We start from the raw sequence: 17319 nt of genomic DNA, 5'->3' as shown, positions 1-17319 counted from the left end.
TTATCTGAAGAATTTGATCAGCACTACACAGTCAAATGGAATGAAGCAAACTGAAACACGGCTCAGTTACTGGAGTCCATCTGAAAGGCTTCAAGCTGCCACAGTTCATGCTGAATAGAACAAGGTGCCTGTTTCACCTCAGAACATGTATTTATTCAGGCGAAAGAGGCATCACAACAAAAGCAGTGGAAATGCAGCAGGTGTGTTCTTTCTTCAGCTAAGCAGGCTATGCTGCTGTCCAGTGTTGGTCTGTGATGCAGTGTTGCTGCATTAAGCAGTGCACTAAAGACAATTTTAGGTAGTACTCTCTTCAACTGAGAATTCAAGTTTGTTCAAGTATTCTACAGTTACGCAACGGGCAGCAACTGGATACATTTCAGTGTCACAGCAATCACACAACACACATCAAAGATTGACTTTAAATTGCAGCAATGGATGCGTAACTCCCATTTATAAATCACCTAAAAGGTTGCATCTTGAGCACCCTGGATGCTGAAAGAATTCTTACAGCCTCCTTTTGAATGTGGGTTGTCCTGTTGTTGCATAGACTGCCAATAAAAAGTTCCAATAAATAAGGCAAAAGAGTGCAACAAACATTTGAAATTTCTGTGTGAACGTGGGACCGTAACGCTGTACCACCTGACTAACATTGTGGGGGATCTTCTGCCGCCACAACTCTGGCCCACATAGGCATGAACTTCCCATAATCTGCTCCAAAAAGAAAGTTCAAGTTTATGCTACATGTCTCAATCCAACCCCCCAAACGACAGAATGATATTAGCTACATAAATAGTTACAATACAACTGCAAAGAATTGACCAGAAATATATATATATCATAAATAATCTATAATATCTACACTACCAGTCAAAAGTTTGGACACACCTAAATTCAATGCTTTTTATTTATTTGTATTATTTTCGACATTGTAGATTAATCCTGAAGATTAGCACTTTCTTTGTTTACAACATAATTCCATACGTATTCTTTTATAGCTTTGATGTCTTCAGTATTAATCTACAATGTACAAAATAATTAAAAACCATTGAATGAGAATATTATTTAAATCCATATGCTTCTATTCTCTTTTGCTGGACTCATTAAATACATTTCCTCTGCAGGTATACCAGCACTCTTTCTTTGTGGCTCCTTGCCACAGATGATCATCAGTCGTTTTTGTGTATCCACTAGATGCACAGTTCATCTCTTCTCATCAACAGTCTTGTTCTTCATAATTCAGAATTCTCCCCGACCTCCTCCATCATCACCACATCTCCTCCCCCATTTAAAGCCTTGGGGCGTCCATTCTCTTTTCCCTTTGACTCCTCTTGGGCTTCATCATCTCCCTCGCACTCCACCCCGCCGTTGAGCCCCACTTTCTCTGCAGCTGTCACAGCCATCTCCATCTTTGAACCTACATCTTCCTGTTTCCTTTTAATGCAGAAGAAATTACCCAAGGCGATGACGATGGCTGACAGCGTGACCTCACAGCCAGCCAACAGGAACACATACATGTACTTGTGTGTAGCGTCCAAGAGGCGACCTGGTGGAGAGCGCAAGAATGTCAGTATAATTGGTAGCTTTACTCATTAAGTAAGAAACATTCACTTCACCAGATACAACGGAGGATAATGAAAAAACTGACAAGTACCACTAACTGGCTGCAAAATTACAGTAAATAATTGTGTCCACATTTACAGCTAGAAAGCTACTGAGAAGTATATGGATCTTTTCAATCTTTGTCATGAGCTGAAGTGTGGTTACAGAGGCTACATATACACATTAGGTTTCTGTTCATAAGAATGGCTACAGAATAGCAAAAATGAAAAAATGTGCTTTTTTAGGGAGCTAATTATTGATGTAGGGGTCATTCCAGAGTTGGAGGACATTTTACGTCCCACCCATCAAATTTCAAATAATCCACGTACAAAATACTAAAACATGCAGTTGGTGTGTAAATGTACTTGTCCTGAGACCAAATCTAAAAAACACAAATAAGTCTGGAGCTCCCCCTAAAATGCCATTTTTCTCTTGTCCCACCCCGATGAGGGCGAAACTGAACCTCAAATACAACAGTTAAAGTGAAATTTAAAGCTCTTTTTTTTTTTTTTTTTTGCTCTTGTAATTGTAGGAACATTTTTTAATCAACACAATATTTTAAATAATAATTTTATGCATGGAGCGTGCGTTCCACGACATGTTAGCACAACCTTTTTAGCTGGTAGAAAAAGACGAAAACTGTGAATTACATGAAACAATGGAATTAACATCATCAAACAGTTTTCCTAAAGAACAGGTAGAGCAAAGATTGTCAGCCTTGATTGAGTGTCTCACTCCACCTCATATTATCAGGATCAGACTAATTCTTTTTACTGTTTCTATCAGTAACTTTGTCCTCTTAGTCAGCAGTAACAGCTAGCTAAATATCTAGCTTCGATTCCTGAGAAAAGCTAACATTAGCATGGATTAACAACCCTGTGATTAGGGTTAGCAAACAACAAATAAAACATGGAATAAAAATGGTACCATCGATGTGTAAGCTGAGCCAGTCAAGCATGTGATAGTTTATTACTAATTATTGATGAACATGGAGCAGAAAATTATAAAAGAAGGTTTATTTTTCAAAAATTTTGAAGCCTAAATGTCCTCCAATTCTGGAATGACACGTAGAGCAAGATATTTCCATCTCAGGAGAGACTACAAGTTTTTTCAGAACACACACAAATTTAGATTTAGATCTTTGCTTCAAAATACACCTAAATTATCATTAGGTTAATTAGAGACTTTCTTTTAAGTGAGGCAGCAAAGATATGCTTCCACTCCCACATCACCTACTGTCTGATACACACTGAATAGTCCTAAAACCACTGGAATTGTAATATAATCATTCAGGTAAAACTTTAGACAAGAAGTCATTACGTTTCCATCACTACCATATTTTAAATAAACATACACAAATAACACTTTTCAAAAAGACCCCTTAAAAAATGTTTTTAAAATAAGGAAAGAAAGAAAATATTGCATGGTGTCGGAAATGCGTCCACACAGAAATGCATGGATGAGAGGAGAGAAAACGGTCACATTGATTTCATCTGTGCTCTTACCTGCACCAGGAGGTCCCACCAGTACAGCAATAGCTTCCATCAGCAGCACCAGGCCGATGGCACTGGAAAACTTCTCTGTCCCTACAATAGCCATGAGGACCTCAAACTGGAGTGCTCCCACCATGCCGTATGAAATTCCAAAGAAGATACAGAAGACCACCAGACCTACATAGTTATCTGCCTGAAAGGAGACCAATAAGAGATTTGTGAACATGACAGCAGGTTTCTAAAGTACATGCAGGTGACTGAACAGTCTTTTAATTGGATACACACTAACCTATCACCTGTTCAATCAGTTATGAAAGTTAAATTTTAATTATTTTTTTCATTTTTGTGACCAGGTATTTCATATTATAAAGTACTCTACGTGTTTTCGTATTATTTTGACATGCAACTGCATATGGTTAAGAAAATATCACTCACTGCTTTGTGCATCATTAGTGTTTTTGATAATGTGTGCTCAAATGGGGACTTTCCATGACAACTTTACTTTTTTTTTTGATTTTAACTCACAAATAGAGACTATTTTATCTGAAACAAAAACATGATGAGAAATAACAGAAAATTTGGGGTTTTACCTTTAATAGTTCCTCATATTTTGTCTTTAAAACATAGTTTCAAAAGTCAATGGCTGAAAAAACCTGTCGAAAGCAGGTTGGCAGGTAATTTTTGAAAAAAATAATCTGGGAAAGTATTTGATATATCAACCTTAATTTTCAAATACTTATATATCTTTTTACATATTCAGAGTTTATGATTTCAAAAAAATTGCCAATTCAGAGATGGTGGAGTAGAACTTGTTCTACAAATGTAATGATTTCAGATGGAATAACCCTATAGTTGTGTCTTCTTTGCAGGTTTTCTAACAAAAAGCCATGACGTTTTTTTCTTGGATGCTGTCCATAAAGAATCACATTGAAACTGATTAATAACCATGGCGCCAAGTCCAAAGCACTTACCCATCTGTTTTCAGACCTGGATATGCATGTAATCTGTTCATCGTTTTAGGAGAATGAGCGCTGCAGCTCTGATTAGTGGTACTACGAATCATTTCATATTTCCCGTTTACTGTTGCAGCTGTGTTTCAGCTGATTATTTAGTTGGTCACGGATCTTCATTTATCCTTTTCTATCTCTGTGAAGTCTCACAGAAGATCAGATTTTTCAGTTCCTCTGGAAATTCTTTTCTAATAGGCTGCCTGGAAATCACAGCTGTACTTCATTTAGTTTCAGTGACTACAGGTTTTCTCACTTGTGTGTCAGTGATCACAGGTCCATTCACTTTTGCCGTATCAAGTTTCTACTTTAGAGCCTGTATTTTCAATATAGTCTTCTAAAGTATTTTGTGTTTTTTCTTCGTAATAGGAAATAGTCTATTTGTCAACTTGTACGCTATGCAGATAGTAGGAGGAAACACAATCTTGAAGTGATATCGCACAGTGGTGTACTCTTTTCTGGATACTGTTAGTATCGCTCATGTTTTAGCGATACCGTGATACACATTGTATTATACAATATGTTCATTTGAAATGGTCTTTTTTTTTTTTTTTTTTTTTTTACCAGACTTGCAACAATCTTGGATTTGATGTCAGCAACAAATATCATTTCTACTAAATGTGTGAAGCACCTGCAAATCCTTTAGTATATGTTCTGGTTTTGGTGGTGTATAGGCATGTTCTCTATTCTCCCTGTAGTAAAGACCCCAGTATTGCTTTGTTACCTGTGATCCTACGAGGTCCGTGACTCCATTGAAGATCATAGCGAAGCTGAACAGGTAGACACATCTGGGCCGTACCCACTTCATGCCTGCGATGAGTCCTGATGCAGGCCGGGCAAACATATCAACAAATCCCAAGATGGTGAGCAGCAATGCTGACTTAGTGTCCTCATAGCCGAGGCCTTTGGCGTAGTTGACGACAAACACAGGTGGAACAAACAAGCCCAGCACCATGATAGATGCTGCTGTGGTATAGATGACAAAACCTCTGTCCTTGAACACGCTGAAGTCCAGCAGTTTCTTCTTTGCCTGGGGCTTGTCTTCAGCTTTGGGAGCATTCTCTTCCAGCTCGAGAGGCTTTTTAGGGGGCAACAGCGGCCTCATGAGGGCACCACAGGCACAGCAGTTGAGCAGCATCCCTCCCAGTATGAGGAAGCCCCCCCTCCAGCCATACTGGTACTGGAGAACCTGTCCCAGTGGGGAGAGGCAGCACAGTGCGACAGGGCTGCCGGCTGCTGCCAGGCCGTTGGCTAGAGGACGTTTCTCACTGAAGTAGCGATTCAGCATAATAAGAGAGGGCTGGAAGTTCAATGCCAGACCCAGACCTGTGGGAGACAGAGAGGGACTGTCACAAACAACTAAATGTCAAAACACTGTGTAACAAACACACACACTGACACATATCGGTGAGCCAAAATGTTATGAAGACTCACAAAGGAAGGAAACAGTGGTGATAATTTTGTGAAAACAGCAAGTCAAATTCTGTGATATTTTCAGTTCTTGTAATTAGAGTTTCTCCGGGTTCTCCGGCTTCCTCTCACAGTTCCAAAAACATGCTGAGGTTAACTTTTAAGTCTAAATTGTCTGTAGGTGTGAATGTGACTGGGATTGTCTGTATGCGTAGCCCTGTGATAGAGTGGTGACCTGTCCAGAGTGTCCTTCACCCTAAATCAGCTGGGATAGACTCTAGGCCCTGTGACCCTAATGAGGAGCGGTGTATGGATGGATGGATGGATGGATGGATGGATGGATGGATGGATGGATGGATGGATGGATGGATGGATGGATGGATGGATGATATTCAGTGTGTTCAATCTGTGAGATGGAAACTGCATTGATGGACATTTTCTAAATTCTAGAAATTTTCTAGGCGGATTGATCTTCACGTCTTGAAGTAATGATGGACTACCATTTCTCTTCAGTTTGTTGCCCATAATATGGATGGCTACATTCCATGGGGCTACAAGGCAGTATATAGGGATGAACAGGACTTTGCTGTATACCAACACTATGTTGGCACAAGTGTCTCTAACCCACTTTAAACCTCTTTAAATTGGTTCAGACATTGCCAGTGGTGTGTCAAAGTGTCATTGAGGTAAACAGTAGTGACTTTTGTTTCTTTATACTTTTTTCTCACTGCATAGTTCTATTCAGTATTGTTCTGTTCTGTAGAACATATTAAAAAGAAAAACCCTAAAATGAGTATGTGTGTCCAGAAGAGTGTGTTTTTTGACTGGTACTGTAGACATAATGTGTCTCATCTTTCCTGGGTGGGCTACACTTCATGACCAGAACCTCAGTAGAGTTACCACAAGATGTAAAACCCTGGTAACCCATAAAAAACAACTCACTAAAACAGACAAAAAAAAATCCTTTTGAAAGCGATCAATTGTTCAGCCTTTATTTACAAAGAAACCTAACTTTGCCACCATGACTGCCACTTTATCAATACAACGACAGCATGAAGCATGAACTGTGTGGCGACAGATACACTGATGGAATTGGAGCGCCTCTAACTTAAATGATTCTCTCTCACTTCACTTTCCTTTCCTTTACAATTATCTAGGATGTATGCTGTGACTCTACCTGTAATAACGCCAGTGCAGAGGTATATGTGAATGATGCTCTTAGCAAATGAAGCCAGAATCATTCCCAGTGAAGCGAAGAGCCCTCCAACCATCATCACCGGTCGACAGCCAAATCTGTTCACCAACACACTGCAAAGAGGGCCTGAGAAAACACAATTCATCAGTAAGTACAGTGTACACATGTACAGTCCAGCGTTAAGCAGTTTGATGCTAACAGTGAATTACTCTCACACATCATGAGTGTTATCCTTGGGTACCTGTGCCATACAGCATGGCGAGCAGTATTGATGAGATCCAGGCAGTGTCACTGTAGCCGACATCGAACTCTCGGATCAGCTCCTTGAAGAAGACGCTGACAGCTTTGGGGAAGGCGTAGGAGAACCCAGTAATGACAAAACACCCAACCAACACCGCCCATCCCCAGCCGCCGTCCGGTGCCTTCACCCCTGGAGGCCCGTCGTCCACCACTGCACCTCCCATTACTCTGTCTGAGTGCTGTGCTGAAGTCAGTGACTGTAAAACACAGTGGCAAAAATGACAGTCACCATTTAATCTCTGTTGTCACTTTCAATCTTAGGCTCCTAAGAATGCGTATACTGAATTTGTGAAATATTTTACAGCACAGTACTTCTGTTTGGAGACTGTGTATAGTGCGTGTGTGTGTTGTGTTTGTGGCAGCGAAGTGTGTAAAAATGAGAATATGGTGTCTGTCTATTCGTTGGGGAAGATTTATTGTTGACAACTCGTCAGGACAGCTGAAAACTCCTCTTCAGCCAGAACACACAGACGCTGCATACATGCAGACTAGGGTTACATGATTTGGATGAAATGTGCAACTGTGATATCTATGGCAGATATTGTGATTTGATTTATGAGGTAATTTTTAAACATCAAGCTTCAGTTCAATATTTACGGCATAACACATGTAAAACCACAGGGGACACAATCAAAAACTGTCACACAAGGAGCGGCATGAGTTTGAGACGACAGTTTAAACTTTGGCTCAGACGCGCAGCATGCTGTATATCGTAAATTGCAGCAAATGCGATTTGCTAATTGCACTGTTTCAAATTGAAATTTTGATCTGAGATCAGTCTGATTCCTTAATTTGTGTCAGAATCCCAGCCTCTGATTTGCTGCCGTCTCTGCTCCTCCGTCCCTTTCCCTCTCTCCCTGTCGTAGTGAGCTGCAGACCTCAACAGCAGCAAGAGCAAACACCTGAGCAGAGGCTGACTCACCTGCCACCAAGCTACACTCCTCTCAATAAATCTCTGTCAGATCATCAGTCTCCAAGTATACTCTACTATTTTCCCTGCATTTACCTACATCTTCCACCGGAAAACTGCACCGGAATCTGCTACCTGTTTCGGCTACCTCCCTGTATTACTCTGACCCTGTTCTCTGCCCCCTTTCCAGCCCTGATCCCCCAGTTCAGTTTTCCAAGTCTTTAGTGTTGAATTTGTCAGTGTTGGTTCTGTAATGTCTCGTATCTCCCCAGTATGTCCTGGGTTCCGTGTGTAGCTCCATGTTATACTACCGTTCAAAAATTTGGGGTCATTTAGAAATGTCCTTATTTTTGAAAGAAAAGCATTTTTTTCAATGAAGATAACATTAAATGAATCATAAATCCAGTCTAGACATTGTTAACGTGGTAAATGACTATTCTAGCTGGAAACAGCTGATTTTTAATGGAATATCTCCATAGGGGTACAGAGGAACATTTCCAGCAACCATCACTCCTGTGTTCTAATGCTACATTGTGTTAGCTAATGGCGTTGAAAGGCTAATTGATGATTAGAAAACCCTTGTGCAGTTATGTTAGCACATGGATAAAAGTGTCATTTTTCATGGAAAACATAAAATTGTCTGGGTGACCAACAAACTTCTGAACGGTAGTGTATGTAGTATTGTCCCCTGCCCTGCCTCCTAGCTTCTCCAGTAATTTGTCTTCCTTTTTAGTGCTATGTCTTAGTTCCATGCATGTTGTTTTCACTTTGTCTCCCTTTGAGTTTCATTTTTTTGGTTTTCGGTGTTCATTTACTGTCATTAACTCAGTCTTTGGTTTAGTTGCTGAGTTGCTCGTTTTCCGTACCACACTCCTCTGGCTTGTTTAGTCTACCTGATTTGGTCCCATGTATATAGTTGTGCCCCTGATTCTCACATCCCTTTAAGAAACACCTTTCCACTTGGTCTCTAGTTTGCTCATCCTCACCAGTGCCTGTACTTGGGTTTTCCCTCATGTAGATAAGCTGTGACAATCTGAGAAGAAACCTGACTTTGCCAACAAGACTGCAAACTTTATCTTGCACAACACTTTTTTACTTTTTTAGATTTAAATAGATTAGCTGATATATTTGATATTACACAAACAGGGTAAAAACTGCTACATTCAATAAGGAATAAAACCCAAATTAAAGTCAGAAAGGTTTGCCATTCTACAACTATAACAAAAATTTTGCTCATGCCAAGTCTCCAGCAAGGGCCCCCTGGCTTGGGCTCCTAATTATATACAAGCCTACCTCAGAAGATGAACGAGAGAAATTTATCTACAGCCAGACTGACTGGATTGGATGTCAGCACATTAACAAGCTCTGTCAGATGTTGAGGAACTAGAACATCTGGATCAGAGGAGAGCTACTGGCTCAAGACATACATGGACATGGACTAAGAATAAAGCACAAATAGAGGATACATCATGCAAAGTACGTGGGAAGTATAGATGGAGACCAAACTCCACATTAACCAAAAGGGCACTGATGAAGGAAGCTACTATGCTATTACAAATGATGATAGCAGCTCTACAGTCTCAATGAAAAGTCAAGCACCTACGTATTTGCTATATCCCCTTTCGCTCCATTTAAGAGCAGTCATTAAAACTGACATGTGCTCCCAGCATGATCTGACAACGTTCCAAGGTGCAAAATGTGAAGTGTGATGGCTCAGGTAGTAGAACAGTTTGTCTACCAATAATATGGTTTGTGGTTTAATCCAAAACTCTTCCACTTGTTGGCCACTTTATCGGGTACACCTATTAAAATCTATTACAAATGCTTTTCCATAAATTGTAATTTTACCAAGCTTCTGCATTTATAGTTTTTCTTGACACTGTCATAAAAGTGATTATTCTAGTTAATATTTCTTATTGAGATTGTTGTAGGTAACCGTCCTGTACTAGAACATGTTACTTTTAAATGCGTTCCTAATGCATTTTCCCCCCTCATGTATATTAATAGGCTGGAGGTGGAGACCCAGGATGTAGGTCTGCAGAACTTTTCACAAGTGCCCACAGAAACACAAGTCATACATTCATGGAACGTTTCCTGAATGTTCCATTGTTTGCTGTCCTTATATATTCAATTAGTCCAAAGTTTCCTCATTCCTCATCTGTGCAATTTTTTTGAAATAACAATGTAAACGATCAGTATGTCTGAGAAGTTACTTCCTTCTTACTTTCTCAAAATATGGACATCAGAGTACATCACAATTCCATGTGACAGATGGAAATGAAAGGGAAGTGAAATCCACTGTGACAGCACCGTAACAAACTGACCACACTAATCTGCTCCTTTACCCCCAGCATTTAACCCTCCAGCATTGCTCTGTTACTCCACCAAGGAACGCGGTGAAGTTATGTGACGATCAGCGTACGTTTGTCCGTCTGTTAGTCTGTCTGTGCGCAACATTACGCAAAAACAGAATAACAGATTTGGATGAAATTTTCAGGGAAGATCAGAAATGACACAAGGGCCACCTCGTGAGATTTTGGTCGTGATGCAGCTTATAGTCTGGATCCATGGATTTGTTAAAGATTTCTGTATCATTGCGAGATAGCAGCACGGCGTCAGTGTAACTATGACAACAAGTGAACGCTACATCAGTTGCCTGCTGACAATCACATGATTGCGATCCTACTATAAATCCAATGCTGCGGACTTATCGGGACTTATGTCAGAAATCATACAACGACTGAGCAGCCTTGGCGGAGTACTGCGCTCTCTAGATGCTTTTCTTGTTATCATTGTGTTCCAGTCATTTGTGTCTGTGTTTCCTGTATATTTCTGTACCCTGCAGGTTTGTGACCTGTCTCTACCCTAACTAACTTCTGGACAAGTTTGTCTGTTAGGACTTAATTTTCCAGCCAAACCCTTATCCAATAAATACTGCTTCTGACAAAACCCCTTTAAGTGAACCTAGATACAGTATGTTTGCAGTGTCAAAGCTGTGTCTCCAAACATACATCAGTGCACATGTACAGACACTGCAGCCACGACACCACCCTTATCATCCACACTATCTCCCTAACCCCAGTGTGACCCATGCAGCACTCTGTCAGGCATCGCCACCAATACTAAAATAAGACCCTTACATTCCACATGCATACACACAGCATTCACACAGGGATCATTTATCATCCCAGGTCCACAGATGAAAGGTACTTGGATGTTATCCTGCATTGTGTGAGAGCTACAGACACTGTCAAATTGTAGAAACAATTTTTCCCTGTCTGACAGTACCATTATTTTTAAGCTGTTTTTTTTTTGTTTACTTATTTTTATAATGGCTCCAGCAATTTAAAGGAACTATACAAATATCTCTTGCTCTGCATATGTTTTAGTAATTTGGTTTAGTAAGTTCTGACACTTGAAGCTCGCAGAGCTCTCCATCTAATACTGTGCAGGTTCCCAGACTAACCAGTAGATGTCACTGATCCAGCAAACAAAAAACAAACAAACAAAAAAAACCCATGAGAGTCCTTGACAACTTCCTTGACAACAGGGTAGGTTGCTTTTACTGGAACACATGACAAAATTGGAAACACTATTGCCCCTGGGGAGTGGAGTTACAAATGAGGACCAAAAATACAGCAGAAATGCTTTTCAAGATGCCCCCACAGTAGAATAAACAAGATAAAATGCCATTTAAGATGACAGAGTTCTGCATGATGGCTACCTCAGTTCTCTGAATATCAGCATGAAGTGCTGCCCATCGGTTGTTGTCATTTCCTGTAGTGAAGGGGATTTCTAAAAAGAGCTACATGTAGATAGCAGAAGGGGAGGAGAAATGTGCAGCCAATGACCGGTTTATACCTGCACTCTACATCCTGTGAGTCAGACTTGCAGTGATGAAACCTACAAACTCCTGAAACAAATGGTACAAAGAACAATGAAAGACCGACCCAGAGCCTGCAGCCAAAAGAAAGAAACTAACACAAGAACTCTTCTGACGCAGCAGTCTTACATGTACTTCTCTTGTGCACTTTCAATTGTAATTTTCTCATGTCTTTTATCATCAATTAAGAAAGCTTAAAATTTGGACTCATTCCACATTTTTAATAAATTGTGGGTTACATGAAACAAAGCTATACAAACACTGTAACTGAGTTTTCTGCTCCCTCTACATGGTAGTATTGTCTGCATATGCAAATGATAATGGAGTGACCAAAACAGAACTATTTGGATGGCATCAATTTGCCAGCCAGAAAACAAGAATATTACTGAAACATTGTCTGAGTGATGGTCTCAGCCTAGAGACATGTTGGAGCCCTGCCTCTGATAGTGACAAGCATTAATTAGAAGGTATTCTAAAGTCTCGGCACGTGTCCTTTTAGCTGATGAGCTGATGAGCAAACTGAAGCTGTATCTGAAGCTGATGACATCATGGCATCATCGTATGCAGCTGATAGCACGTAGACAGTCTGGCTGCCTCTGCGTCACGTAGTCCAAACTTTACATCACTCACTTCAGGATCGGGAGACAAGCCAGTGTTAAATGCTCTCTGTGTTCAAAAATAACCGTCTCACTGATATAACTTAATTTAATACCTTTTTAGTAAAGGTGGACCACCAGTTTTCTGCCTCTGGTTTTATTTTTATTATGCGTAGTCTTTAAGGAGAAACTGTATTAGCCCTGCTCGATTTGACACTAACAAACTCCAGCTGAGTACAGAGCATCACTGTGATCAGATCTCTGTTTTACATATCCTCTTTAGATATTAAAAGTGCTCCGTGCAGTGTACAGACCAGCGGAGCGGAGTACGTGAGGAGCGGGGCGGAGGCAGGTACATCCCGCAGACCTCGTGTCTGATGTGGAAAAGCTCCAGCTGGACTGAACATCCAGACAGCGGAGCATCTTTAACACATGTTCTAACAGTCGACAGCCCCCATAGCCTCAGCATCAAGACACACTTATCACCCTCACTTTATAACCTCCAACATCACATCTCCATCTGCTGAGCTCTTCGCTGCTGCCAGTCAAAATGCCAACCTGTTACCTGAGTGTGAGTGTCTAGTTTATCGCAGACATTTATAAAAGGCAGTAATACGGCACAAACAGAAACACTGGGTGAGAATTAATAAAGATAAAGTAGTACGGTACCTGCTGGGATGCTGTCGTTCCAGGAGCGCTCCTTGTGCGCGTTTCCGTCGCTGTCTTTAATAAACGGTGGCGCGCTCACAGGAAACTCTCGCTGTTGTTCTCCCAAACTCCGCCTCCCGCCCCCCTAAATAAATGAACACCCCCCTGACATCGACTTGCTGGTTGCCAGTTTGTGTTTGAGATTTACTCGTATGTAACCCCGACATCTGGATAGAACATCCCTCCCTATTTACTTTTTCAGCCTAATTTAGTTTATAACTGACGATCTCTTGTCTCCCGTTCACCACCTGTCGAGCCCACACCTCACACTACCACTGGGTGTTTTTAATAGTGATTCTACATAAAAGAAAGCAACTGTTCAACTATTTACAGATTTTAATTTTAGTGTGACAGGACATGGAACCATTCTGTGTTACCGTAGCGGGGGACAAATTGATAGACGTACGGTTTCCATGGAAACCACTTAGACTGCAGAGGAACAAACAGCAAAGTTGGTGTGAAGTGGAATAGTGAAGTAAACCGCCACCTGTCCTGTTGACTGTTCGGTATGAAGACCGGTGAGCCCAAACCGTGCTAAGCTAGCAAATGTGAGGGCAGCGCTGTTCTATGGTAAGCTAACTCAAGCTAGCTCGATGCTAATGTGTCTTTACAGCGCGTGTATTTACGCGCTTACATTGCGAGTAAACAATGAGAACAACAAGAAACCACAATACTAGAAACCAAAGCATTTTACTTTGTTCTGTGTTTACATATTTGTCATTTTGAAGCCAAAACTGAGTTGATATTTGGGATATTTTCATGGTCTTAGTTGTCAATCTCTCCAGAAATATAACTCCCACAGGCATGACATTTAGTGAGGACACAGATAAAATGTTATCCAAACGACTGAATGGTCCCAGTAGAGGCCCAGTTTTTATTTATTGGCTGTTGACAATGGAAAGCATGGGTGTTGTTGAAGAAATTTCACTCTTAGTCCTTCGAAGTTTGCTGTAGTGGGGTGTTTCTTGGTACTCTGGTGAAGGTAAGCCGACCCAAAATATTTACAGCGTACACCATTCATAGGGGAGGTTAGAGGGTAGGGAGGGGCCCTCATATAAATACAAGGGTGAATAGTGGTTAATTTGCGTATAGTTGCTAATCAGTGACAGAGGGGAAGACAAGTAAACAAAGAACAGAAGGTAATTGAATCAGGTAGTCTGGGTAGGCAGGAAAATGTAAGAGATGGCAAACAGTTGCAAATAACAAAGGTGCGACAACAGAAGGTAAGAGGGATGTCTGGTAGCAAATAAATAACAGTGCTCAATGGAATGAAGGAGTGACATGTGACACTAGAAGGTATCTCTAGCAAAAGGTGTGCTAATTTCCTCATCAGGGTCCAAGGTTCCAGATGTGCTATTTTGACAGAATTGTGATTGGCGGTGACTTATTCATAACTGGTGTGAGTAGGGGTCTATATACTGTAATTATATGTTGTTATATGTGGTTTTTATGTTTAAAATTAGCATCACCTGAGACTTATTTTGCTTAACAGAATGTTCCCACCCATTAACACTACTGCTCAAAAGTTTGGGGTCACTTAGAAATGTCCTTATTTTTGAAAGAAAAGCAGTTTTTGTTAATGAAGATAACTTGAAATGAATTATAAATCTAGTTTAGACATTGTTAATGTGGTAAATGATTATTCTAGCTGGAAACGGCTGATTTTTAATGGAATATCTCCATAGGGGTACAGAGGAACATTTCCAGCAACCATCACTCCTGTGTTCTAATGCTACATTGTGCTAGTTAATGGTGTTGAAAGGCTAATTGATGATTAGAAAACCCTCGTGCAATTATGTTAGCACATGAATAAAAATGTGACTTTTCATGGAAGACTTGAAATTGTCTGGGTGACCCCAAACTTTTGAACGGTAGTGTACTTGAAATGAACACTTCACAGAGAAACTAAAGACAATTCAACACACAATAAATCTCATGTTTATCGAAACAAATCATGGCAAGTCGACATCAATCTGCACACATGGAAGCACAGAGCATGAAATGAATTTTAGATCTACCTTAAGACTTCTGTCTCTCTCTCTGTGTGTGTGTGTGTGTGTGCGTGTGTGTGTGTGCGTGTGCGTGCCTGCGTGTGTGTGCATGTGTGTGATTTAATACCAGACTTTACACATTTACTATTATGTTTAGCTGCTGCTTTCACTTCTTCTTGTCATGTCAGAAATGAAGATCCCCTGACTTTGATGTCAAGTTGTCAGAAAAATCTGGATTGAGGGACTCTTGACCATAGATATGGATTTTAAGTCATGGACATAAATGAAAACAGTTTATTTGTTCATCACAGGATCTGGTAATCCAGGACAAAACTCAGAATCTAACCATCACTGTCTCATGTCTACCATTCCGCCTCAACATTAAACACACCGGCCTAATTTTGTGTAGCTCTGCCTCCTGCTGCCAAACCATCGCTGACCTGTTGAAGCCTGGACTTCACAGACCCCTGAAGGTATCTTGTGTTATCAGGCACCAAAATGATAGTCCTTTATGTCCTAGAAGTTATGAGGAGAGGCCTCGTGTATTGGACTTTGTTTTTTCTGGCATAGATACTTCATCAGATTGAAATTTAGAGGCTTGATCAACACCTTGAACCCTTGTCATATCTGAGAATCTGGGCTGTATGACAGATAGAAGTAGTAGTATAGAAGTATAGCCCATTTTTAGACCAATCGGATCATTGTTCATTGTATATTTGGATATAAAATAAAACAATCCTCTAATAATCCCACTGCGGGGAAATTGACAGTGTTACAGCTGCAAAGGGGATAGTGCTAAAATGTAGAGACATCAGTAAAAAATACAAATGAACAAGAAATATAGATAATTAGACAATATAGAAATACACAACATAGCAACAGTAAATGAAACAGGGAGGTGGCTGCATATATTGAACATAGGAAATAGTGATATGGCGTAGGGAAATATTGATGTTGCACAGGGAAGTATTAACATTGTGCAAGATTCTTCTACATGTGGAAATACTGATATTGCACAGAGTCCTCTAAATGTAGAAAATACTCTAACAAATACTGATGATGCACAGGTTTGAATGAGACAATCCTGTACTAAAATGAAGTACGTCAGGTTTTCTATGCGTGTCCTACTGGCAGCAGTGCTGGTTGTAGAGTCTGACGACAGCAGGAAGGAAGGAGCTGTGGTGTCTCTCCGTCACACACTGAAGGAACTGCCCAGTGTTGTCAGAGTCTCCTGTAGAGGGTGGGACATGTCCAACACAGATGATAGCCCAGCCATCATCATCCTGTCTCCCACCATCAGGTCAAAGGGACATCCCAGGACAGAGCTGACCTTCTTTACTAGTTTGTTGAGTCTTTTTCTGTCTGCTGTAGAATTGCTGCTGCCTCAGTATAATACTGCATAGAAGATAACTGATGCCATCTCAGAGTTATCAAAGAACCTCAGTAGCACTCCCTGTATTCCAAGACCTGACTTTTCTCAGCAGATAGAGTCTGCTCTGTCGTTTTTTTATAGGGTGTGCCGGTCCAGTTTATTGTTCAGGTGAACACCTAGGCACTTAAAAGATGTCACCATCTCCATCTTTTTTATTTGATTTTCCCTGCACTGATCTGGAGGAGGTTCCGCTGTCAGTATTCTGTACTCCCTGTCATCCAAATCTGTGATCAGGTTGATGAGAGAGAACTTCTGCAGGGTGAAGGGAAGGGAGCCAAGACTATTCCCTGCAGTGCCCCTGTACTGCAGACAACCATGTTGGACTCATAGTCATGTGACCTTGCATACTGTGGTCAGTTATTGAGGTAGTCCACCATCCATGTTATATCGTCACCCTTCACATCTTTAAAAACAAATAAGATTCTCTACAGCTTGTAGACATAAATTTTACCTTAGACCGTTTTTAGCCCAAGAAATTTACTTCCTTTATACATTTATAGGTTCCTTCCAGCTGAATATTACACAAATAAGTGACAAAAGGTGGTAAGACTAGTGTTATAGATGTTAATGATAAATTGTAAATATTTCTGCATTTTGTATGTTATGTGTATGTGAACAGTTGTATGTCAAAAGAGAATGAACCAAACTAATAAGAGAGCAGTGCAGCGACTTTGAGGAAACACGGCAAACACAAAAAAAATGAAAATTGAACTCTGAACTGAACATTAAAAAAACTAATTAACATAATTCTATGTAGACTTGCTACTGCTTGTTGCTGCCACAATGGTCAAATGA

The 17319-nt window shown here is 40.5% G+C and overlaps 1 protein-coding gene across 1 annotated transcript; it reads right to left on the bottom strand.

The window, feature by feature from the left end:
- Positions 1-131: 131 nt before the first annotated feature.
- slc16a3b (solute carrier family 16 member 3b) lies at positions 132-13180 on the bottom strand. Its single transcript, XM_023265002.3, has 6 exons — positions 13063-13180; positions 6946-7201; positions 6687-6830; positions 4824-5425; positions 3105-3285; positions 132-1543 (listed from the first exon to the last, which is right to left on the bottom strand). Exons 2-6 carry the CDS (start codon positions 7166-7168, stop codon positions 1230-1232), a joined length of 1464 nt encoding a protein of 487 aa, XP_023120770.1. The 5' UTR covers positions 7169-7201; positions 13063-13180; the 3' UTR covers positions 132-1229.
- Positions 13181-17319: the final 4139 nt, after the last annotated feature.

Source organism: Amphiprion ocellaris, chromosome 18 (assembly GCF_022539595.1).
Source record: "Amphiprion ocellaris isolate individual 3 ecotype Okinawa chromosome 18, ASM2253959v1, whole genome shotgun sequence".
Lineage (NCBI taxonomy): Eukaryota > Metazoa > Chordata > Actinopteri > Pomacentridae > Amphiprion > Amphiprion ocellaris.
Note: the sequence above shows the minus strand (reverse complement) of the source record. Positions and strands in the feature narration are given on the sequence as shown.

Coding starts and splice junctions, on each gene's coding strand:
- slc16a3b (XM_023265002.3), bottom strand. CDS start 7,168: ATGGGAGGTGCAGTGGTGGACGACGGGCCTCCAGGGGTGAAGGCACCG. Junction 6,831..6,945: donor CGCCATGCTGTATGGCACAG/GTACCCAAGGAT, acceptor GTGTTTTCTCAG/GCCCTCTTTGCAGTGTGTTG. Junction 3,286..4,823: donor CGGACCTCGTAGGATCACAG/GTAACAAAGCAA, acceptor GTCTCCTTTCAG/GCAGATAACTATGTAGGTCT.